At 48.9% G+C, this 24534-nt stretch overlaps 1 protein-coding gene across 4 annotated transcripts in view; it reads left to right on the forward strand.

Annotated features, from left to right (window-relative positions):
- Clstn1 (calsyntenin 1) overlaps nt 1-24534 on the forward strand; it is a 115011-nt gene that overhangs the window by 75068 nt on the left and 15409 nt on the right. For 2 of the 4 annotated variants that reach the window (XM_048783645.1, XM_048783644.1), the window contains 6 exons: nt 9636-9758; nt 20189-20218; nt 21303-21498; nt 21892-22100; nt 22405-22554; nt 22662-22847. In XM_048783645.1, coding sequence (XP_048639602.1) covers nt 9636-9758; nt 20189-20218; nt 21303-21498; nt 21892-22100; nt 22405-22554; nt 22662-22847 — 894 coding nt within the window. The remainder of the gene's footprint in view (nt 1-9635; nt 9759-20188; nt 20219-21302; nt 21499-21891; nt 22101-22404; nt 22555-22661; nt 22848-24534) is intronic. The other 2 variants (XM_048783643.1, XM_048783646.1) reach the window with 1 other exon arrangement.

Below are 24534 nucleotides of genomic sequence, written 5' to 3' on the forward strand. Positions count from 1 at the left end.
TTTTTTGTACTGGGGATTGAACTGAGGGGCACTTTATAGCTGAGTTACATCCTAGCCCTTTTTATTTTCGTATTTTGAGACAGGGTCTCACTAAGTTGCTGAGGCTTGCCTTGAACTTGTGATCCTCCTGCTTCAGCCTCCAGAGCTGCTGGGATTACAGGCATGTGCTGTCATGCTTGACCTTCCTGGTTTCTTTTTCTTTTCTTTTTTTTTTTTTTGGTACCTGGGATTAAACCCAGGGGCACCTAACCACTGAGCCACATCTCCACCCCTTTTTAATATTTTATTTAGAGACAGGGTCTTGTTGAGTTGCTTAGGGCCTCACTAAGTTGTTGAGGCTGGTTTTGAACTTGCGATTCTCCTGTCTCAGCCTCTGGAGCCATTGGGATTATAGGCATGTGCCACCATGCCTGGCCTTGTTTCCTGTATCCTAATTTTTACAAGCACACTTGTGATCCTGACTTCTCAAAAATAGCACTGTGACTATTGCTGTCTCTCTCCTAAACATTAGCTAAATCTTTTGAAAAATCAGTCTTAATGGTAAGCAAAATCAAGCACAGTGTCTGACTGGGAGCCAGGGCTCTGTAAATATGTGTTGTATTTGACATGGAATGAACAAAACTGAATATGTTCAAGTCAGTAGAATATTCAGATCAAAACAGAAGTGAATTGAAACATACTGAGAAAAAAATCTTTTTGAACAGCAGTGTCAGTAAAACTGTCAAAAAAAACCATTCTCAACAAAACATTGGCAGATCAAATTGAAGGATGTATAAAAAGAATTATACACTGCGACCATATGGGATTTATTCCGTGTATACAAGGCTATTTCAACATTCAAAAGTCAGTAATCTACTGTCTCAACACACATGATCCCTTCAGTTAATCACACGATCATATCAGTTAATGCAGAAATGGCTTTTTTGTTCTCTTTTTAAATTGGGTACTGAGCCCAGGGGTGCTCTACCACTGAGCTACATCCCTACCCTTTTTATTTTTTGAGACAGGGTCTCGCTAAGTTGCTTAGGGCCTTGTTACATTGCTAAGGCTAGATTTGAACTTGGGATCCTCCTGCCTCAGCCCCCTGCAAGTCGCTGGGATGACAGGCGTGTGTTCCAGGCCTGGCCTGGAGGGCCTATTGCTGCTTTTTGATGTGGTGAGAGAGCATGGCGCTAGCTGGGCCCCTCACGACCTCCTGGAGGCCCTATCTCTACCCGCCATCAGCACAGCACCCCTTTCTTCTCAGTCCCAGGCGGGCGGTTCCCTGCTGGCTGTGTGGGGTGGAAGCCCAGATGCCAGACTGCAGCCTCTTTCACCCCTGCTTCCACTCCCGGGGCTCCTCTCAGGCTGCCCAGTCAGGCCAGGGCTGGTCCCACTTACCCCTCCTTGTTGGCCACTCAGTCCAGCTGGGGTGGCAGGAGAAGCCCTGGGTCTCGCTCTGCCCTGTTTGTCTCCAGCATTTTGCGGCTCCCTCACTTCTGGAACTGTGTTGGCCAGCCTGCCCACCAGCTCATGCCTGGGACAGGTTTCCAAGCCTGCAAACTCACAGACAGTGGGTCTAGACCTTCTGCTTTTGAAGCCATTGTCGCCTTTCGGAAACTCGATGCATAAGGCTGAGTGTTGCAGGGCCGTGTGTGCGTGTGTGTGCATGTGCGCAATGCCTGCGTGGGTCAACAGAAGTCTCACACTGCTCGTTCATTTAATGTAAAAAAACTCTAGGTGTTTTTGGTTTTTACACTGATGCGGTGCCTGCAGATTACAAAGCTGCTGTCTTAATGTGGCCGACACTGGTTTTCTTAGGTAGGTACAAGTCAGTGATTCTCAAGGGAGTTGGGGTTTGTAGCAGTGTCTAGAGACTACTCTGGCTGTCCAACTTGGGGGGTACCAGTGGCATCTGTCTAATGTTTGGAAGCCCTGGGTGCAGCAAAACATCCACAAGGCACCAGACAGCCCACAGCCAGAATTACCATCTGGCCCAGGATGCTGTGGTGCCGAAGTTGAGAAACCCTGGTCTAAACAGTGTCTAATAGATATCACGGTTTGTTTGTTTGTTTGTTTGTTTTGGTTCTGGGGATTGAACCCAGCCAGCAGCACTTTACCACTGAGCCACATCTTCAGCACTTTTTTTTTTTTTTGAGACAGGGTCTTGCTTAATTGCTGAGGCTGGCCTCAAATTTGTGATCTTCCTGCGTCATCCTCCAGAGTTGGTGGAATTACAGGTGTGCACCACCATGCCTGGTTTCAAGCACTTCAAGTTGAGTTTGCTTGGAATTATGATGAAGAAACCCTTAAACCTGTGTTTATAGAATTTGGAGATCCTTTGGAAATGTTTGGTTTTAGGTTTAAAAAAAAATAATTTTAAAATGTTTTACAAAGTTAGAAGAAATGAATGGTGTAGTAAACAGACCTGTTACTGGGAAGAGCCTCAGCTGTAAAGGAGAGTTTATGTAAATTTCATGTGCCCAGGGCAGTACTTTGGTTGATTAAAGTTTCCTCTTCTGTTGAAGTCTTTTTGTTGTTGTTGTTTTGGAGTAAAACTTCGCAGCATCATTGCATAATACTGCCTCTCTCTTTTCCTTTGCTGAATAAAAAGGATAAAATCAGGCCTCCAAGGAGGTTTGAGGTGTGGGATTTACTCTAGCCTAAGTTGCTAACTGGTGATGATAACTGGGAGGTATCCTTGGGAATGGCTTTGGGAGTCCCAGGTCTCAGTCCTGGTCTTTCTGCCTTTCTTTAGCTCTTCTTGTGATGAACTTATTAGAAATACTTGTTTAGTGGCTGGTGACAGGGAGCTGGGGGCCTTCACTCATGTCCTCACAAGAAAGCCAGGGAGGAAGGCGGCGCTGTCACCTGAGAGGGTGGATAAGCAGTGTGTTCCCGGCTCTCACCTAGCAGACTCAAAGCCTTGGATTCCATCCCCAGCCCTGCAAAAGCAAGCAAACAAAGCCACACACATGAACAGCTTCCGTGTACGGAGCAAACAAGCAGGATTTGCACATCAGCCAAGTTCCTTCCAACTCCAAGGCTCCTGCCCTTCCTATCCTACCCCAGAAGGCCTCTGCCTGCAGTCTGTGTGCAGAGGCGCCCACAGTGCTGGTGCTGCGGGTCAGGTCCAGCCCTCCTCCTCACATTCTTGGAGGGGCATGGTCTTGGTCTTGCTTGTGCTGGAGTGAGCCATGTCTGTTCCTTCCTGTGTGCCTTCTGTACTCCTTAACTCGGGTTCACGTGCTCGCTAGTTCTGGTCATCCCTATACATGTGCTCTGCCTTCCGGACTCCTGGTGGCATTGTACCTCCCTACCCTATGACTTCAGCAAGGCCTGTGGCTCTTGACCTTAAGCTAGGAGCATCTGCGACCTGTGTCCCTCTCATGAGAGATTCAGGCACACTGGAGATGGAGGCTGTTTGAGTGCCCATCACTGAGCGCCTTGCCCCTCTTGCTCACCACCATGCTTCCTGTGTACTCTCTGTGTAGTCATGCCTTTTTGGAATGCAGACGGGTGTTGCTGTCCAGCAGAGGTGGCTCGGGTGGCATGAGAGAAAGCCCCTTGCAGCGAACCTCATGCACTAGGGTCTTCAGGAAAGGAGTTTGGCACCAGCTGACCTGCTATCAGTATCTGAGAAGTTAAAGGACTGGTTGGAAGGGCCAGGGTGACTGAGCCTAACTTAAGAATTCATAGCTAAGGGGCTGGGGATGTGGCTCAAGTGGTAGTAGCACGCTCGCCTAGCATGTGTGAGGCACTGGGTTCGATTCTCAGCACCACATAAAAATGAAATAAAGATATTGTGTGCACCTTAAAAACCAAAAAAATAAATACTTAAAAAAAAGAATTCATAGCTAAGGATGGTACTTGGAAGCACTAGGGGTTGTCTTCTTATATTTTGGTTTCGAAACTGTGTGAATATCATACCTATTCCAATTTGAGGGAGTGGGGTTCCAGAGATTGAGCTCAGAGGTGCTTAACCACTGAGCCACATCCCCAGCCCTTTTTTGTTTTCTAATCATTTTTGAGACCAAGTCTTGCTAAGTTGTTGAGATCGACTTTGAACTTGTGATCCTCCTGCTTTAGCCTCCTGTGCTGCTGGAATGACAGGCGTGTGCCATCACACCCAACTCCAAATGTATTTTGAGAAAAGGAATCAGCTGGAGATTTTAAACATATAGTTTAAACACAGATTTAGCATATATCTCAACAGAGGGCCTAAGGCTTCCAAGCAGCAGGATGTGTAGAGGGGTGATTTGGAGCCTGCAGCTGGGGATACCTGTCGCCACCTGGTGGCAGTATTCCTTAGTTTCAGATGCTTCTGCTGGATCAAGGTCAAAATCTTCTAGGATTTATAGGTGAAATGTGCAATCTTGGGAAACATTCAGCTATTATTATTTAACCCTATGACACACCCAGGTGAGTGAATGAGGAGCACACATCAAATCTTATTTGGAAATAGTGGTGTTCTGCTTAGAAATGAGTAAATAAGAAGGGAATGGTTTGTGGTGGTGGGTTGATGTCCAGGGTGCCGTCCGGAGCACCAAGGCACGCTGTGGTCAGCATACAGGCTCTAGACTAGCCTACTGGACTCTCCTGCTTACCACTCGGGTGAAGGACCTGCCTCTCTTTATCCCACGATTTGGGGTGTGCTCAGGATGCAAAACATTTTTTTTTTTTAAATTTGTAGATGGACACAATACCTTCATCTTATTTATTTTTATGCAGTGCTGAGGATCAAACCCCAGCCCCAGGATGCATAACTTTTGAAAAAAAGATTTTCTTTTTTCCAGTGCTGAGGATAGAACCCAGGGCCTTTTGTGTGCTGGGAGCACTCTGCCAATGAGCTACTTCAGAACCATGAACATAGCTTATATGTAAAGTTAACCCTGAGTTGATTTTTGTTCATCTTGATTTAAAAATCTATGACAATCTAAAGAATAAAATCCACTGAGACCACAACAAAAGTAGTCACGTCCTAAAATAATGAATGTGTATCCCAGACGTGCCCTGTGCTTCCGGGTCTGGCTGCCAGCTTTGCCAGTTCATTATTTTAAATTAGTGCTGTACTCTTCCAAATATAGTTGGTTTTTAATGGTCTCGGATGTGATGACATGAGTTAAGTATAAACAGGCTACTAGGGTGATACATCCCTACACTTAGGGCCAGTGGTCTCTTGTCTTGGTGATTTTTTGGGGGGAAATGATTACAGAAACATCAGTCACTTGTGCTTATGAATGTTTTATAATGCAAATTGAATGTGATGAAATATTAAAAATACCATTCATTAAATATTGAAAAGTTCAGTCTCTGGAACTGGCCAGATCTATTCATTGTTCTGCTAGCTTAAAGGAGCAATTTAGAAATTTTGAATTATAAAATTAGAATGCTGGGAAAGATAAAAGAGCTGGGACTATAGCTATGAAGTTACTTCCCCTGAACCCACAGCCATTTTAGGCTGTAGGCCTTTCCTTAAGACAGCAGGTCACAGTTCTGTCCCTGCAGGCCTCCAGCAGGTTTCTCTGCCTAGTGTCTTCAATTCCCAGTGGGTTAATAAAGGCAATAAATTCATTTAGTTTTTCAGGAGTTTTATGGACTCAAATACCGGAATGATTCATTAGTCTTATTATCCTGCTTGTGATTTTATTAAAATATTAAAAGTATTAAAACAGATTGTAATCATGTATTGTTATTAATGGCAAATCAAACTGTTTTAAAGTGAGAGATGGATGATAAACAATGCAGCGTTTGGAGAATGCTCATACTGTTTAAATTCAATTTTTTCGGTGTAGTTCCAGGGGCTTTACCACTGAGCCACATCCCTAGCCCTTTTTGTTTTTATTTTGAAGCAAAGTCCTGCTAAGTTGCTGAGGCTGGCCTTTATTCAGAGGAGTGGCCCTCCTGCCTTAGCCTCCGAGTTGCTGGGATCATAGATGTGCACCACTGCACCCAGCCACACTCATAGTTTTTTTTTTTTTAAAGAGAGAGTGAGAGAGATAGAGGTAGAGAGAGAGAGAATTTTTTAATATTTATTTTTTAGTATTTGGCGGACACAACATCTTTGTTTGTATGTGGTGCTGAGGATCGAACCCGGGCCGCACGCATGCCAGACGAGCGCGCTACCGCTTGAGCCACATCCCAGCCCCAATAGTTTTTTTTTTTTTAAACATTTATTTATTTAAGTTTTCGGCAGACATAACATCTTTGTTTGTATGTGGTGCTGAGGATGGAACCCGGGCCGCACGCATGCCAGGCGAGCGCACTACCACTTGAGCCACATCCCCAGCCCCACACTCGTAGTTTACAATGATCTGTTTCCCTTATGCTGGCTACTGCAGGCGAGTCTCAGCCTATGTGCGTCACAGCACAGTTCACTTAAGAAGAGGCCTGGAGAGGATGCTGAGGCCCAGCAGAGGTGAGGCGTCCAACCCAGTGCAGAGTGGAGCTGCACTGTGCTCCCACGGACTCTCTGGGACTGAAGGCTGCTGTGAGGCCAGTTCTGGAGCTGTGGTACATCATGGAGGAGGGCTGTAGTGCTGCCAGGTTCTCCTCGCCAGATCCCCGTTCCAGGAGCACCTCATGGGAGGGACAGGACAAGTCTCAAAGACATTTTGAATTTGGTCTCTGTCATCTGGGTTGATTCTCATATTGAGTCCCCCGTAATTGAACCAGAGTAGCCTTTCCCAGAAGCTCTCTTTTGACCTCTTTGGTTCTTGTGTTGCTTCTGGATTTCCCAGCTTCCTTGTTTAGAGCACCCCTTCCAGAAGCCAGGGGCACCCTCCCGTGCTAAACCCCAAGTCGAACCAGCTCCCAGCTCCAGAGCCGTCTTCTCGTCTTCTCTGCGGGAGAGTCCAGAGCAGGACAGCTGGTTTCATTTGTACCCCACGAGGCTCCTTGTCTGTCCCTCTCTGCACCAGTAGGGCCTCAGCAAGTTGGTGCTCAGCACAGTGCCAGGGTATTGGAACGAGCAGCACAGAAGGCCATGCCCTCACAGGGTCTGGTGGGCTAGGACCGCAGCCTCCTCCACCTGTCCTGAGTGCCGGGCTGTCCTGAGCACTGGGTGCGTTGACTGTCACCTTCCAGAGTCATTGTCCTATTTTACAAATAAGGATACCGAGGCCCACATGTGCAGGTTGGGCAGGGCCCAGGCAGGGTTCACCCAGGTGGCTGGGTTCCAGGGGTCCATCTTCTCCCTGCTTGGGGCACAGATGGAGGGAGGGAGATGTGAGCTGCTGCAGGGAGCTGGAAGAGGCCATGCACCAAAACCAAAGTGAGGCACTGGGGCGGAGTCCATCTTCTCCCCTCCTCCCGAATGTGCAATGGAGTGCTGCAGGGGCAGCGTGGGGCAGGATGCATGTCTGGGTAGATGGGAGCCCAGCTGGCTCTGTAAGCCAGATGGCAAGAAGGTTTGCAGAAACGTACGACATGCTGCTTTTCTTGGTGAACATTGTTTTTAAAAGTATGCTTATTACTGGGTGTGGTGGCACGTGGCTGTAATCCCACTGACTGGGAAAGCTGGGGCAGGAGGATCAAAAATTTGAGGCCATCCTCAGTAGTATAGTAAGATTCTCAAAAAGGGCTGGGGATATAGCTCCCTGGTAAAGCACCTGGGATCAATCTCCAGTATTTAAAAAAAAAAGTTATCATCATAAAAATATTATGTTAAAAATAAGTTTTTTTTTTTTTTTTTTAAAGAACAGATAAATATTTTTTCCTGGTTTTAATTTCCAATACAGTGAAGTTGATAGATGGACAGGCACGGACGTCGCAGAGGCGGTCCATGATTTTTGTTGTTAGTGGGCTTAGAAACTACAAGGGTTGAGAACCACCACTGTGGAGGAGTCCCGATGGCCTCCCCGCCCCGTGGAGGAGTGACGGTGGGTGGAGGTGGGGAGAGGGTTACTGGACTGCTGACAGCCGAGGTGAGCATAGAGGTGACAGGACATTGCTTTATCCTGGATTATTCACGTGTGTGGATTTTTTAAAATTGTGGCAAAATATACGTAACATAAAGTTTCCTATCGTTCCCATTTTGGAGCCTAGTTCAGGAGTGCCAAATTCATTTTGCAGCCTCTAGAGCTGTTCATGTTGCCAAGTACAACATCTCCGTGCTCTCCAGACCCACTCCAGGGATTGGCCTTGTTTTGAAAGCGGAGGCCGGAGGATTTGCTGTGGGCTGGGTGTGCTGTGCAGGTGTATCTGGTGCCAGTGTCTTCGGTTGGTGAGCAGGCGGCTTTGTTCTGGTCTCTTCCCTTGCACACACAGGCCCCCACATGCCTGTTCACTCCAGACTCTTCAGCTATCTGAGGAAAGGATAGGCAAGGCCCAGGGGCTCCTGTCACTGCACAAGTCACTGCACAGCAGTGGAGAAGCACATTGCTTAACAGCAGGGGCAGGTCAGGCGGTCCCAGCTTTGTGTGGGCCTCACAGAGTGTGTGTACACAAACCAAGAGGGCTGCAAAGCCACCAGATGGTACAGTCTCATGGGACCTCCATCACATATTTGGTTTCTTGAAATGTCACCAGTGTGGTGTATGACTGTAGTATCACATGGTGACATTGGATGCTTCTGGGTTGATTTGCACCTGCAGAAAAGAATTCAAAGGATTCATTTGGCCAATAGACTGGGCTCGAAATCAAGTCCTCACACTTTTCCGATGAGCTTCAATGACATGGGCCCTAGTTAGTCGTTTGGTGGGGGGGCCTTGGCACTTCTGAGGTAGAAAGGAGAGGAAAAGGAGCCACACTGTGCGGGAGTCACAAGAAGCTGGGGACAGCCAGCTCAGGGGACCTGGTGGCCAGAACCTGGAGGAAGTCCTGCACAGACCCTGAGCCCACCCCAGGCAAAGCAAAGCACACAAGAGCCAAAGAGATAGTGGCCGAGCAGAGGCCAGAACAGCAGCTCCAGCGCCTGTCCAGAAGGAGATCCACCCCTTGTGAGGAGGGCGGTCCTGGTTTACAGAGGAGGAAATCCGAATTGAGAGGCTCTTTGCTGTGCTCAAGGTCACCTGGCTCATAAAAGGGCGCCAGAATCTGACCCCAAGTTGGTGATGCTCAAGTGCAATTATTCTTAAACACTCTTTTTTTTTTTCATTTTTTTAAAAGAAATTTTGCATTTAGTTTTATTTTAATATATTTGTAATTTTATATTAATTAGTATTTTTCAGCTTTTGCATTTTTTTTTGTAATGAAGATTTAAAATGACACGGCAGTAATTAAGCAATGGTGATGTAAAGAAGAGCATTGTTCTTTGTAAACACCTGTGACTGGCTAAAAACAAGTAGTTTGAGTTTGTAGCCACGGATCCTTTTTTTCATCTTAATTTCTAGAGCAGTTTCTTTCTTATTTCCAGTTGCTTCATGGACAGATGAATTCTACAGGACTAACTCTAGAATTTTAGGATTTTGTCTTATTTGGTTTCAATATTGAACACTACAACCAAATGCGGTCTAGTGGGAGTTTTGTTTTACATAGGTTTGCTCTGGAGTGTGGCTTAGTGGTGGAGAGCTCACCTGGCACACACAAGGCCCACTGCCTCCTCCCTAGCTCCACAAAAGAGAGAAGGAAAAAAACAAGTGTGTCTTCAAAGACCGTGCGCTTCACAACAGTAACCCTAACCTCCCCTGTTTCTTTCTGCTTTGTTTTCAACCCAGTCAACAAACACAAGCCGTGGCTGGAGCCCACTTACCATGGCATCGTCACCGAGAACGACAACACGGTGCTGCTTGATCCCCCGCTGATCGCCCTGGATAAAGATGCTCCTCTGCATTTTGCAGGTAGGCATGTGGGTCTCGTCCCTCTTGGCCAACCTGGACTGGAGGGGAGCTTCAGCACCTGTTAGGATGGCTCTGAGCCTGTTTGGGAGTGTCTCGGTAGCTGAACCTGCCCTGGTTCTGAGGCGATGTGTTTTTCTCTTGGTAGTCACTACAAAAACCTGTTCTGGTTGTTGAAAAGCAAAATACTTAACTTCACTACAGCGTTACATGCCTCAGCTTGATGCAGCTGGGTGGATGGTGTCTGGACCCGTGGATCTCCAGCTGCAGCGGGCACAGTGGCTGAGGGTGGTGATGAGGAGCAGCCCTTGGGGGCCTTCTCACCCACTCCCTTGCCTATCAAGGCCCCAGAGACTCCCAGCCCAGCATTTCCTGAACCTAGATTTTAGTTACCTGTAAAGACTGAAAATGCTGAACAGTCTTGATGGAGAGACTTTTGCCCAGGTTCACTTTTAGTAGGCTCAGCTTGGGGTTCGTAAGGCTGTGGCCTACACCTGTACCTTCCTGGAGACACACCTCCAGGAGACTTCCATCCTGAGGCGGCGGTCCGTGCTGTTGACACTTGGTGGCACTTTCCAAATCAAAGCTGGCCTGAACTGGTGGAGGGACATGCTGCCTCACCCTTTCTTGTCCTCAGAGTCGGAACGACATTGAGAAGTTAATGTTTAAAGGGCAGTTTTTACGTGACTTTCTGCAGATCAAAACTCCCTATTAAAGAGTGCTCTGTTTGCCTGGGCAAAACTAGGAGCAGTTGGATGTGCTCATTTAAATGTGTCATTCGTTAATTTGACTTGATTTATTTATTTAAAATTATCTTTTAAAAAAAATAATTTATTTGTTGGTATGTGGTGCTGAGGATCGAATCCATTGCCTCATACGTGCCAGGCAAGTGCTCTGCCACTGAGCCACGACCCCAGCCTGTTAATTTCACTTTAGCAAACTAAGGGACACGTGTGAGGTTGTTTCGGAAGCCCTGCTGGAGAAATGAACTTGCAGTTTGTTCTCTTCTGTGCCACTTCCATTGCAGAAGAACAGCCTGGGGCCAGCTTGTGCTGTGTGTGTCAGCATGGGGGACAGAGCAAGTTATGCTTGTCCACAGACCTGAGAGGAGGCCTTGGACACTCAAGCGCTTGTGTCCAGCAGCCGGGTGGTATTACATTGCTGGTTCCCCAAGTTGGAAGTCGTTTTCACATTGCCTGCTGGCCACGGTCAGTGTCCTATAGACCTGCGTGAGCATAGCCCGGGCATACCTGTGTGGTCACTGGTCTGTCCTTCCTCTGGAATGTGGCATGAGTGCCTCGTCCACCACCGTGTGGGGCCTGTGGAGCGTGGTCCACGTGTACTGATAGCACCTTTGCCCATACAGCATTTGTAACAGGATCCGTCCAGATGCTTTACAAGTAGGAATCAGTGCGGTGGTGCACGCCTGTAATCCCAGTGGCTCGTGAGGCTGAGGCAGGAGGATCGCCAAGTTCAAAGCCCGCCTCAGGAATTTAGTGAGGTCCTAAGTAACTTAGGGAGACTCTGTCTCGAAACAAAGAGGGCTGGGGATGTGGCTCAGTGGTTAAGTACCCCTAGAATCAATCCCTAGTACCAAAAACTTCCCCCAAAACAAACAAAAAGAGTGGTAACCCTCCCCAGCCTGCAAGGTGGTACCCTTCTTTCTGACATTCCCATTTTTTAAATTTATTTAGGTGGGGGGGGCTGGGGCGGTACCAGGGATTGAACTCAGGGGGCACTCAACCACTGAGGCACATCCCCATCTCTATCTCATATTTCATTAGAGACAGGGTCTCACTGAGTTGCTGAGCACTTCTCCCGTTGCTGAGGCTGGCTTTGAGCTCACAATCCTGTCTCAGCCTTGTGAGCTGCTGGAATTACAGATGAGTGCCACCCCGCCCTGCCTGGTCCTATTTTAAAGAGAGGAAACTGTGGCTCAGAGCAGTTAAGTTCCTAGCTGTGGGTCACACAGCTGGTGTGCTGCAGTCAGGACTCCAGCCCAGGGGGATGGCTCTTGGCCCAATGACGTAGCTGCATTTGTCGCTGCGGGAGGTCATAGGGAAGTAGGAAGTAAAATGGACATCCTGTGCCAGCTTTGAAGGAAAAGGTCACAGATGTGAAGCAATCACTTGGTTTTTTTCTTTCTCTTTGGATTTTATTGTATCACCTATCAAGCTGAATGTGTTATGGATGAAATAATACTTTTTGAGTTTGTTTTTGAGGATCCTCAGGATTTTAAAAATTGATGTATAAGAATTACATATTCGGATTTTAAAAAAACTACACAGAGAAGCAATTTAGACCCAAGCCACAGTTGTAGCTGGATTGTCTTTGTCATAGCAGACAAATAAGCCATTGTTTTCCCTCTGGAGGGTTTTTTGTTGTTGTTGTTTAATTTTTTTTTTCTTATTTGTAGTTGGACACATACCTTTGTTTTATTTATTTATTTTCATGTGGTGCTGAGGACCGAACCCCGGGCCTCACCGAGCTAGGCGCGCGCTCTGCGCTGAGCCCTGGCCCAGCCCTCCCTCTGGAGGTCTTCGTGGAGCAGTCCTCGTCTGTGTTCCTTCCTCGCCTCTCTTTTCTGGACACAAGATGTGTGTACTGTGGAAGCCACTCTTTGCTGTTGCCATCCATCCATTCGTTGTTGTTGTTGTTTTGGGTACTGGGGATTGAACCCAGGGGTGCTTTACCACTGAGACACATCCCCAGCCCTTTTTATTTTTTTATTTTAATACAGCATCTTGGGCCGGGGCTGGGGCTCAGCGGTAGAGCACTCACCTAGCACGTGCGAGACCCCAGGTTCGATCCTCAGCACCACGTAAAAATAAATTTATAAAATAAAAAGGTATTGTGTCTATCTACAACTAAAAAAAATTTTTTTAAATAAATAAATTAAAAAAAAAAAAAAGACAGGGTCTTGCTCAGTTGCTGACGCTGGCTTTGAACTTGTGACCCTCTTGCCTCAGCTTCCTGAGACACTGGAATTACAAACTTGTGTCACCGCTTCTGGCTCATCCATTGGTTTTTTAGTATACGGTATTTACCAGACTGTTCAGCCGTCAACCAGCATCTCCTTCTAGAAGGTTTATTATTAATAGTGGAATCTTTTTAAAATATATTTTCAGGGGCTGGGGATGTGGCTCAAGCAGTAGCGTGCTCGCCTGGCATGCGTGCTGCCCGGGTTCGATCCTCAGCACCACATACAAACAAAGATGTTGTGTCCGCCGATAACTAAAAAATAAATATAAAATATATATATATATATTTTCAGAGCCGAGTGCCATGGCATATGTTTGTAATCCCAGTTTTTGGGAGGCTAAGGTAGGATAATCCCAACTTTAAGGCCAGCCTCAGTAATTTAGTGAGAATCTGCCTCAAAATGAAAAATAAAAGGGGCTGGGGATGTGGCTCAGTGGTAGGGCACCCCTGGGTTCAATCCCAGTGCAGAAAAAAATAGCTAGGGGTGGTGGTACACACCTAAAATCCTAGCGGCTTGGGAGGCTGAGACAGAAGTATCGCGAGTTCAAAGCCAGCCTCAGCAACTTAGCAAGGTCCTAAGTTAACTCAGTGAGGCCCTGTTTCCAAATAAAATACAAAAATAGGGATGGGGATGGGGCTCAGTGGTTAAGTGCCCAGGGTTCAATTCCTAGTACCAAAAAAAAGCCCCCCCAAACCATTTTCACTTAACATTGTTAGAAATATCTTTTCATCTTTCTACACAATTCTTTTTAAATTTTTCTTAGTTGTAGTTGGACACAATAACTTTATTTATTTATTTTTATGTGGTGCTGAGGATTGAACACAGTGCTTCATGCGTGTGAGGCAAGCGCTCTGCCGCTCAGCCCCAGCCCCAGCCCCTACACAGTTCTTTTTTTTTTATTTTATTTTTTTTAGTTATAGATGGACACAATATCTTTATTCATTTATATGTGGTGCTGAGGATCGAACCCAGGGCCTCACACTTGCGAGGCAAGTGCTCTACCTCTGAGCCACAACACCAGCCCCCCCTACACAGTTCTTAATATGGTTTCTTAAAAGGGTGTTCTGTGTGAGACAAGGCCAGGTTCAGTGCTGTACCTTGGCTCAGCTGGGTGTTTGTTGGCAGTGAAGCTGAGTGAGGCCTGTGATGAGGTGAGGGCTGACACCTGTGAGGGTTGACTGCGTGGCCGGGCATTCCAGGGGCTTCCTGAGAGCGACTTCATCAGGTTCTTGCTGGCAGCCTCGTGGGCTCGGCCCTCACCATTCCCATTTTCGAGATGAGCACAGTGGCTGGCAGTGGGCCTGTGGGCCTGACAGCTGGAGGCCACAGCCCACCCCTAGTGTCTGTGAGGGGCCCATGAGTGTGCCATAGCCACACGCTCACAGTCAGAGCTGCCTGGGGGTCCCCTAGCCTTGGGTCAGCTGCTGGCCCTGTGTTGTTGGCTTCCAAACCCTGCACCTGCTGGTGGCTTGTCCCATCCCTCCAGGGGATGCTGTGTGGGTAGCTGTGGGGATCCCCGGTCAGAGCCCGCAGCAGGCGCATGTGCAGTGTCGGGCGCCTCGTCGCAGAGCTCTGCCGGGCTCAGGATCACATACTGAGGGAGAATCGATCCCAGATTGTTTCTGTGGGGTGAGACTAAGGGAACAAAGTCTCGATGTTTGTCAAGTATTTTAGGACATTTATATGACTTTCTCTATTTTTCTCTCCCCTTTCCTTAGTCTGCTAAAAGTCTGAGTAGATGTAAGAAAATTCATTTTGCATTTCATGTACTTAATGGAGAGTTGAAGTGTGATCCATGTGTGCAGTCCTGGTGTTACTGTTCTGAAGTGACTGGCTCTGCTGGGTGTGGTGGCTACATGACAGCAGGAGAAAATGGCCTGTAATCCTAGTGACTTGAGAGGCTGAGGCAGGAGGATCACAAGTTTATGGCCAGCCTTAGCAACTTAGTGAGATTGTCTCAAAAAAAAAAAAAAAAAAAAAAGCAGAATGCGTCTCAGTAGTTGAGCATCTGTGGGTTCAGTCCCCAGCACAGAAAAACAAAACAAAAGGACAAGCTGTGTTCTGCCCGAATCAGGGGACTGGGCATCCACCTCATCCCCTGGTCCCCTTGAGCTCTTCCCTTCAGCAGGGAGTCTATGCCTGCCTTTCCTGCCTTTCCAGATGTGGATATTGTACAAAATTGGCCAAACAGTTATGTTATGAATAGAATCCAAAAGAAAGCGTGGGAGCTCCATTCTCACTGACATCCCCTCCTCCGAAGACCTGGCACTTCTGTCCACATGTTGAGACTCTGGTGCCCCGAGCGTTGCCAGTTGGGCTCCTCACCCTCCACCACTGCCCGGGTTTGCTTTTCAGCCATTGGGCTGAAGTTGCGTTTGCAGCAGTGAATTGGATGTGTTAGGTTGAGCCACATGAATTGTCATTTTGTATGTTAAAAATACAAAGATATTTGAAAAGGCTGACGTGTCATATGGTTGAGCCTATTAGGAGTCAAGACTCCAGTGCGGCAGTTGAGGAGGTACTGGGGCCAGGACAGCTGCTCTATGTGGACAGTGCCTGATGGCAGTCACCTCTCAGGACAGGTGTGGGCTCAGTGACCATGAAATGTTCGTTGAATGAGGCTAGATCTTCCAGAGCACTTACAAAAGCATGAAGTTGGTCTCTGCTCCCAGAGCCACTGGTAGTCTGGGTAGGAGTGCAGGACCAGCACTGGCAGTGTTACCAGGGGCATGGGTGCTGGCGATTTGGTGCCAAGATGATGTGACTTAAGAAGGTAAGTCAGCGACTCCAGGGTGGGACCTGGCAGGGCTTGCTTGGCCCAGTCCTGGAGGAGCAAATGATGGGCGTCCACATGAGTGCCTACGGGCTGCTGAGCCTGATAGACAGGGCGAATTGTGCACATAATTTCCAAGACTGCTTCCAAATTGCCTGGGCCCTGGGTAAGTGCAGGTTCCCGACTGCTCTTGCCCACGTGGGTCTGCACTTCCAGGCATAGCCTGAGCACCTGCACCCGCCAGCTATGTTGGGAAACACTGATGGATCTTTTTCTCCAACTCTGCAGGCTGTACACTGGAGCCATGAGGCAGCGCTCACTAAGAACACGTATGTCTATACCTAGCCCCAGAGTGTCTGGGTCTGAACATGTGGGGAAGGCTGGACACCACAGCTTTACAGGCTTCCTGGGTAGCTCCTGGCACAGATTTGAGGGCAGCCATAATCAGTGGGGAGCCGGTGAGAGAGAAACCCTTAGGGGTGCGGGTGTAGTTATCACTACTGTGCATTTAGGGTGGCTTGACAAAGCCACATGTGAGCTTGTCCCCATTAAACCAGCAAGCAAGGACGCCAAAGGTCACCAAAGCCATCAAAGGTCACCAAGGCCAAGCAGAGCAGAGAGGATCAGGGAAGGTAGTTGGTGTAGCAGGGACATTGTGGAGGACACCTGCTGCCAATGTCCACTTCTTAACACTCCCGGTCTCTTTCCCAGTGGGTACAAATCAGTGGGTCCACTGCTCCTTCTCCTCTTCCCCCAGCCAGGCCGAACAGGTGCTCCCTCCTTAACTCTGAGGATTGGGCAGAGCAGCCAAGAGCTGGAGTAGTTGTGGTTCCATTCTGTCTGTCCAAGTTCTGTGGAACCATCTTGGTCCCTGTCTCTAAGCTCGCCTTGGTTTTTGGCTGTTCCCAAGTCAATTCCATGAGTTCCCAATGACATTCCAATAGATTCCCTTTTGCCTAAGTTAGATAGACGAGATTCTGTTGCTTGCAACCAGAGCACCTCAACTAAAACCAGCACCGGGAACTTCTTGAGGAGCAAAGGAAACCATATCCTTGTAAAGGCAGGGTGCCCAGGGCCCGGGAGAGGCTTGGGAGCCCTGCTGCTTGGGGAAGAGAGTGGAGATGGAGCCAACCTGAGATAGGAAGAGGACGTGGGAAGAGCAGCAAGGCTGCTTGATGCTAGGGAACCTGGAGGGGACAGAGGAGGCATTGAAGACCGGTGCCAACAGCCAGCTGAGAGCCCCTACATGACCAGGTGGAGAAGGCAGGTCTCGGCTCTGCTTCACACTCTTCATGTTTTGCTTGTAAAAAATTCTCTAGTTAAAACCTCTTTGGTTATTTAGATGAGGTCAGAGGAGCTAAGGAGGAGGGGAGATGGACAAGGAAAGGAGCCTGGAGGGTCTGGTCCGCGCCCAGGCTGGCACAGCTGGCACGCCGACTGTGCTGACTGAAGATACCTAAGGAGCTGTGAGTTCCTTTTAGTCACATTAGGACTGTCAGAGGGGGCGTGGAGGTGTCTGGGTGAAGCCACACCTGGGCTTGGCTTTAAGTACTCCAGACAAGCGGGACGCCAGGGTGAGTAACTCAAGCCCTGAGCATCTCCCCGAGCCTTTTCCTCCCTCCGCGTCTGGGGAGCCAAGACCTACGGGCTGCCCAGATGCAGCCTCTGCTCCAGCTGGTCCTCAAGTCCTGCCTTTCCTATAATCAACCCTGGCGCCTCCTTTTCAGGTCTCGCTGCTCACCCCCCCCCCATCTTTGCCCCATTATAGTCAGAGTCCTGGGCAGACAGAAGGCTGCCTGGGCCCAGTGGTGCTCTCGGCCGTGGAAGACCCAAGTCTGCCCAAGGCCAAACCCTGGCTGTCCTGCTCTTGAGGCTGCCGGCTGGCTGGTGGTTTATCAGTCATCACAGGCAAAGGACCTGGCCTCGCTCGGGTTTAATAGGACCCAGCGTATTTGAGGCACCAAATCCTGTGGGTGGAGCCCACTGAAGTACCTGCTTAAATCCTTAAAATCACAGGGAAATGTGGGAAAGATGCAGTTACACGTTCTGCCCGTCTTTCTATGAATGGAGCAGATCCTGAGAACAGCCTGGAACTCCGTGATGTTTCCAGGGATTTTATGTTCTTACATTTGAGGGTCGTACCTTTGAGTCACTGTCCCAAGACTGCCCCCAACATATTGCAATACAATTCATGCTCAGAACCAGAGCCCAGCTCCCGTCCTCCCCAGGCCTCCCTCCCAGCCTTTCCCAGATTGGCAGAGGGCGTCCCTTGCTGGGTTACTCAGGCCACTGTCTGGGCCCTCTGATAGACTTGTTTTCAGGTCAGCAGCCACATGGAGCCAGCAGCAAGACCTCCTCATTCCTGCCTCAGGGCCTTTGCACCTAATTCTCTTTCCAAGAGAATCATGGGGTTTGCTCCCTTAATTTTCTCAGGTCTCTACTCAGACACTATTTTACCAATGAAGTGTTCCCTGCACACTTGGAGTCTACAGTTGAAACATCCAGTGCCCTTCTACACCCCAGACTCCTACCCCTCATCCCAAAAGAAAGATGAAAAGGGCTTCCCTCTATTGGCAGACAGCTCTGTCCCTCCTGGTTGACCCATGGTCAGTCAAGGTCAGCACACTCTAGTCCTGGCTCCTTGGGAGTCTGAAGCAGGAGGATTACTTGGGCATGGCCTGGTCAACATAGTGAGACCTCATTTCCAAATAAAAGACTATGCTTAAGTGGCAAGTGTCTTTGAACCCCATGTGGCATTGCTTTGTGTTGGTGGCCCCACTCAGGCCAGATGTTTAATCACAGGGGGCTTAATCCATGCCTACCAAAGGCCTGGTGGCTCTGGTCAGGAAAACACTGCAGCCGTGGTCAATAACGCCAGTTCAGATGATAGGCAGCTGCCTCACTGTGTTTTCTCTAGAAAGTCAACCCCAGGTCAGACTGAGTTTTCTCTGGGCAACTTGAGTTATTTTAAAACATATTATGGGATACTCATGTACACCCAAAGAGTGTAAGCATCGTGAATTAGCACAACCCGGAAAGCTGCTGGGCATCACCTTGACCTTCAGGTCTGCTCACAGGTCATCTCTAGAGCAGGGGTCGGCAGACTTTTTCCAGGAAAGTCTGCTGGAAAAAGCAGCGGCACTCACAGCTCCTTAGGTATTTTCACAGTCGGCATAGTTGGTGTGCCAGCCATGCCAGCCTGGGCACCGGCCAGAAGCAGCTCTGCTGGGCTGCTTTGGGCCCTGCCGGCCACCAGGTGTTTTGCAACTCTGTAAATCTGGAGCAAGCTCTGCTGTGGTAGGAGCCCGAGGCCCGACCTAAACAGAGGACAGCCATGATCTGATAAAATGCTACTCGTGGAGACTGAAGTTTGATTTCACTAGAAAGTTTTCTCATGTTATAAAATATTGTTTAAAAAGGCAAAAAAACATTCTTAGAACACAGGCCATTCAAATACAAGGACAGAGTGAAATTGGCCGAGAAACTGCAGTGTGCAGAGCCCTGCTCCAGGGCAGGCGTCCCTTGGACCTTGCAGGGAGAGGGGTGCTGCACGTCTACCCCCACCCCCCACGTGGCTAGCTGGCACTTGAGATGTGGCCAGCATGGCCAAGGAACTGAAGACTTAATATTGTTTTAATGTGAATTTTAGCCAAGCGGCTCCCACCTTGGGCAGGGCGGGTCTGAGGGGTCTCCTGCATGTGAGCAGCAAGCTTGGACAGAGCTGCCGTGACTGTGCTGTTCCTGTGCAGCAGAGTCCTGGGACTGCAGTGTGTTGACGTGATGGAGAACGCTTGCTCTGTGACAGCAGCGGTGCACCCCACCTGTTTTGCCCTGCAGGCTGTGGCCACCGAGTGGCAGTGAGAGTCACCAGCCGTTCTTGGCGGTCCACAGGATGAGTGAGTCTTAGGTGCCCAGGCTGTGAGGAAGCAAGTCATAAAACACTGCAGACTACATGACACCATATTAAAACCTTTAAAACACAAGAAAATGGAGCAGTGTTGTTCAGGGGATTCCATGGTGACGTTCGAGAAGGAGGGGCACTCCCTCTGGCAGAGGAGGAGGTGGGCTGTGCCTGTGACGGCTAGGCTGGTTGGGGCTGCATGCTGCCCATCTCCAGGTCATGGGGAGGCTGGCAGGGTCGGTGTTGACCTTGGAGAAGGGAGTTCTCATGGAGCAAAACTAATGGCCAGTTCTGCCTGGCCTCTGCCCAGTGAGGCTGGTGTTCCATCGCAGAGGGCTGTTGGTCGCCTTGGTTGGGTGCTTAGATGGGAAGACCTGGCTATTAATCAGAACAAAGGGTAAAACCTTTGGCTCCAAATGTCGGTTTCATTAAACCTAATGATGAGGGGAATATTACCAGATCCCAGCTAAGAGAACAGCTGAAAAATGGAAACACATAATCATCATCAAAGTATCATTAAAAGGAAATCCTGAAGACACCTGGGGGTGTCAGGCCAGCTCGCATAGCCTTTCTCCTGAGTAGCTCCCGGTAAGTGGGCTCAGCCTGTCGCTGAGGATGGGTCTGCGGTAGCAGTGCCAGCATCTGGCACCGAGTGCATTGTAAATCGTGTGTCGAGCTTTTCAATATGACGTGTTCATCTTTGACTTTATTTCCTTATTGTTCCGTCTTCACTCTTTCCTGAGTTACTGACATGGGTTTATCTTTTCTCCCTTTAGAGAGTTTTGAGGTGACAGTCACCAAAGAAGGTGATCAAGCGTTCTTTGTTTCCCTCTACTGAATATTAACCCACTAACTTTGTTTTTAAAATTGGGAATCAGCCCTTAAACAGAAGCAACTGTCATGCTCCTTTGCTCCTTTATTCTCCTACTCTGTTGCTATTTTAAAATGTATTGATGGAAATTGTGTGTAGCCAGACCTTGGCTAGAAATATCTGGAAATCAGACATCCATTTGAACCACACAGACAGCACCGTGCATTTTTTTTTGTTAATTCAACCTCAGAGATTTGCTTCATAACAATTTTCTATTTGTTGGAATCATGGAGGAATTCAGTCTTACTTTTGTGTGAAATATGTTTTGTGGAGTTTCGTATACATGTCAGAACATTCACGCTTGTTCTCCCACGGGCCCATGTGGAGACGTGCCCTTGAGCTCCTCATGACGCTTCTGAGCCAGTGTTGCTGTGGTTGGTCCCTGGCTGGGTCTCTCTTCAGGTGTGGTAGGATAAAGGGAACTTAGCCGAGCTCCCAGGACAGAAGCCGGTGACGGCTGTTGAAATGGATGCCTGAAAGTTGGTATTTCTACCTTCTCCAGCGGCTTGTTTTGATTCCCTAATTTTAGCCAGGCTCATTGCACAGGAAGACTTGGTTCTTATGATTTTTTTTCTTGACAGAATTTCTGTATTACGGTGCTGGTCCTATATCTCACACTTCTTCCTCTCTCAACACTTAACTGCTTTTTATCCTCTCTCTGGTCCAAATCCAAAGAGCTGCCGCCTCGGGTGGCCGGGAGCCCTGGTGCTCAGGCCTGGGCTCTTGCTAAAGAGACTCCTCAGTGCTCCTGTGGAATGCCTGTCTCTGTCTCCTCTCTGTGTTCCTGCATGAATGGATGCAAAGTAAACAAGTTGCTTGGAAAGCCAGATTGCTTTTTTTTTTCTTTTTACTAAAGCCCCCGAACTCACCCGTGTTAAAGCACAGTGCCCCCTGCTTTGTCCACGGACCCTCCAAACCCCCTGGCTGCAGAATTATTGTTTATTTTCTCTGGGGGAGGTTGGCATGTGCCGTGGGTTCCCATGGCAGCAGTTCTAACCTGCTCTGCTTTGACTCCCCAGGTGAGATTTGTGGCTTTAAAATTCACGGGCAGAATGTCCCCTTTGATGCAGTAGTAGTGGATAAGTCCACGGGTGAGGGAATAATCCGCTCGAAAGAGAAACTGGACTGTGAGCTGCAGAAGGACTACACGTTCACCATCCAGGCCTACGACTGCGGGAAGGGTCCCGACGGCACTGGCGTGAAAAAGTCTCATAAGTAAGCAGGCCGCGGTGGGAGAGCCCCAGAGAGCGTGCACGTGAGGAGGAGGCAGCCCTGCCGTGTTCCCAGGCCGCCCATGTGTAGGGATTTAAGGCAGAGGCACCCTCAGGGGTCTGCGCTGTGTCAGGGTTGGTCCGCCCTCATGCACGGCTCCTAGCCAGAGCCCACCATGTACCGTAGCAGGTTCTGAAAAATAAATGAATGAGTAATTTTATCCCACCAAATACTCTGTTAAAGAAACAAGGCCTGGGCTGGGGAGGTGCCTCAGTGGTAGAGTGCCCCTGGTTCAGTCCCCAGAGCCACAAAAAAAGAGGGGGGGCAGGATTGGTATCCTTTTGGTAAAAAACAGAACAAAACCCCAAAACCCAGCTTTCCCCCCCCTTTGTCCAGAGCAACTGTCCACATTCAGGTGAACGATGTGAATGAGTACGCGCCCGTATTCAAGGAGAAGTCCTACAAAGCCACGGCCACGGAGGGGAAGCAGTACGACAGCATCCTGAGGGTGGAGGCCGTAGACGCAGACTGCTCCCCGCAGTTCAGCCAGATCTGCAGCTATGAGATCGTCACCCCGGATGTGCCATTCACCGTGGACAAGGATGGTGAGCACAGGGGCTGCCCAGAGCAGGGCCCCGGCCTGGTGGCCTCATGTTCCGCCAGCCTGTAACCGCTGTGCCTCAGCCTCCACTTTTACTCTGTCATGGCGACCTTGGTCTCAGCCCTTTTGTAATGCTGCTGGTGGATGTTGCTTACAGCCAGGCAGGACAGACTGCGGGTCAGTGGTCTCCAGCCTGAGCTTCTTCCTGGGTTGGCCTTGGTGGCTTAATGCACTCGCCATTTGTGTTTCATTCGAGGATGTGGACCAGGGTGACGATGGTTCTCTGTTGTTTTTTTCTCCACTGCCAGGTTATATAAAAAACACAGAGAAGCTCAACTACGGCAAGGAGCGTCAGTATAAGCTGACCGTCACAGCCTATGACTGTGGGAAGAAAAGAGCCACGGAAGATGCTCTGGTGAAGATCAGCATCAAGCCCACCTGCACCCCTGGGTGGCAAGGTGAGCGGCAGTCTCCCTTCACCCTCAGGCCTGTTCTGGAAACCTGGGTTCCGTGGGAACCTAAGTGTGTGTTTCCCTTCTTTCCTCCCTCACCAATGGTCGCCCAGGCTGGAGTGACCGGGTGGAGTATGAGCCTGGCACGGGCACCTTGGCTGTGTTCCCGAACATCCACCTGGAGACGTGTGCCGCGCCGGTTGCCTCCGTGCAGGCCACCGTGGAGCTGGAGACCAGCCATATCGGCAAGGGCTGCGACCGAGACACCTACTCTGAGAAGTCCCTTCACCGGCTCTGTGGTAAGGAGGCCTGTGTCCCCAAGCTGTCCTTCCCCAGGGAGGGTGAAAGACGCTGCAGCAGAACCCATGTGTGTTGTGGGATAGTGATGAGGGAACAGATTAGCTTCCAAAATGGCTTTTGCTGCCTTGCTGGATGATGTTCACCCCGAACATCATTACACACTCCAGGGAGTGCGTAAGCCCTAGAAGTCCATCCAGGATGCTAGGTGTATGTGCATCTAAGAACCACGGAGTTGAAGATAGTAACATACATTGAGTCATCCAAATAAGGGTGACACAGGAATGAGCCAGACCTGGTAGCATGCTGTGGTTCCAGCCACTCAGGAGCTTGAGGCAGAAGGATCCCTTGAGCCCCAGAATTCAAGGCCATCCTGGGCAATAGAGCAAATTGTAGTCTCAAAACAAGAACAGTCAGGTATGGTGGTCTCATCTATAATCCCAGGGACCCCGGAGGCTGAGGCAGGAGGATCAGATCAGCCTGGACAACTTAGGCCCTATCTCAAAACAAACAACAAAAAAGCAAAACCAAAGTATCAGAATTGTTAAATGGTAAATATGTGGAAGGAGAGAATCACGCTCTGCCGGCATGCCTGTGAGGAGGACACAGGTGTTCGTGTCTCTGAGCCCAAATGTTCACAGTCATGTACTTGTGTGGTTGTAGACTAAGAGGCTGGGGACGTTTTACATGTCAAACTCTGCATATCTGCACAGCATGCAAAACTTGTTTCCTTTCTCCTAATACCACCGTTTCTTGTGGTATTAAATCCACATCTTCTTAGTAGAACAGCTGAAAGGCAGAATAGGAAGGATTTAATTTTTAAATTCAGGCATGCGTTTTACCCTATGCTAGGTACTTCATGTGGTTTTAACTTAGCCTTCCCAATAGGCCCACTGAGTAGGCGGCATTGACTGTGTTTTTACGGAGGAATCAATTGAGATCAAGGGAGGTTAAGTAGCTCGTCCAGTGACACGTTTCAGGAAGTAGCATAACTAGGATTTGCATTGAGATCTCTGGTTACTCAAAAGACTAGGCCAATCCAGACCAACCACACAGGGGTCGAGGACCAAGCAACCAAGAGAGTGTGAAAGATCTTTTTCAGTACACAAACTTAAAAGAAAATTTGGGGGCTGGGGAAAACCACAGTGGCACAGTACATGCTTAGCTTGTGTGAGGCCCTGCTCTCCATCCCCAGCACCCAAAAGAAAAGAAAAGAAAAAAAAAACACCTGACCTTGGCAATACATGACGACAGTTGTAGGATCATTTCCTATTCTTTGACTTGGTAATTCCATTTCTGGAATTTATCCTTGGAGCATAATCATGGGGCCACACAAATGCTCATCAAGGAGAGGCTGATGATGGGAAGGAATTGGAAACAGCCTCGGTGTCCCCAGGGAGAGGGGCTAAGTGACAGCAGCCTACCTGTTTAAAATCAGGCTGTAGAAGAAACTGGAGGGGTGGGTGGGAGGGTGTGTGGGGGTGTGGGTGTGTTGTGTGCATGGCAGGCCTCGTTCTTAGCAGAGTTGATTGCATGTGTGCACACTTCAAGGAGGCCTCTCTAATGCTGACACACAAGTGCTGTACGTACTTGGGTGGGTAATTAACAGTCCTTCATTTGTGAAGAAGAGTAAACCAGGACCAGCAAGTCGTCCAGCATCAGATGAAGCCAGCTTCTTGGAGTGGCTTG

This window comes from Marmota marmota, unplaced genomic scaffold (genome assembly GCF_001458135.2).
Source record: "Marmota marmota marmota unplaced genomic scaffold, marMar, whole genome shotgun sequence".
Lineage (NCBI taxonomy): Eukaryota > Metazoa > Chordata > Mammalia > Rodentia > Sciuridae > Marmota > Marmota marmota.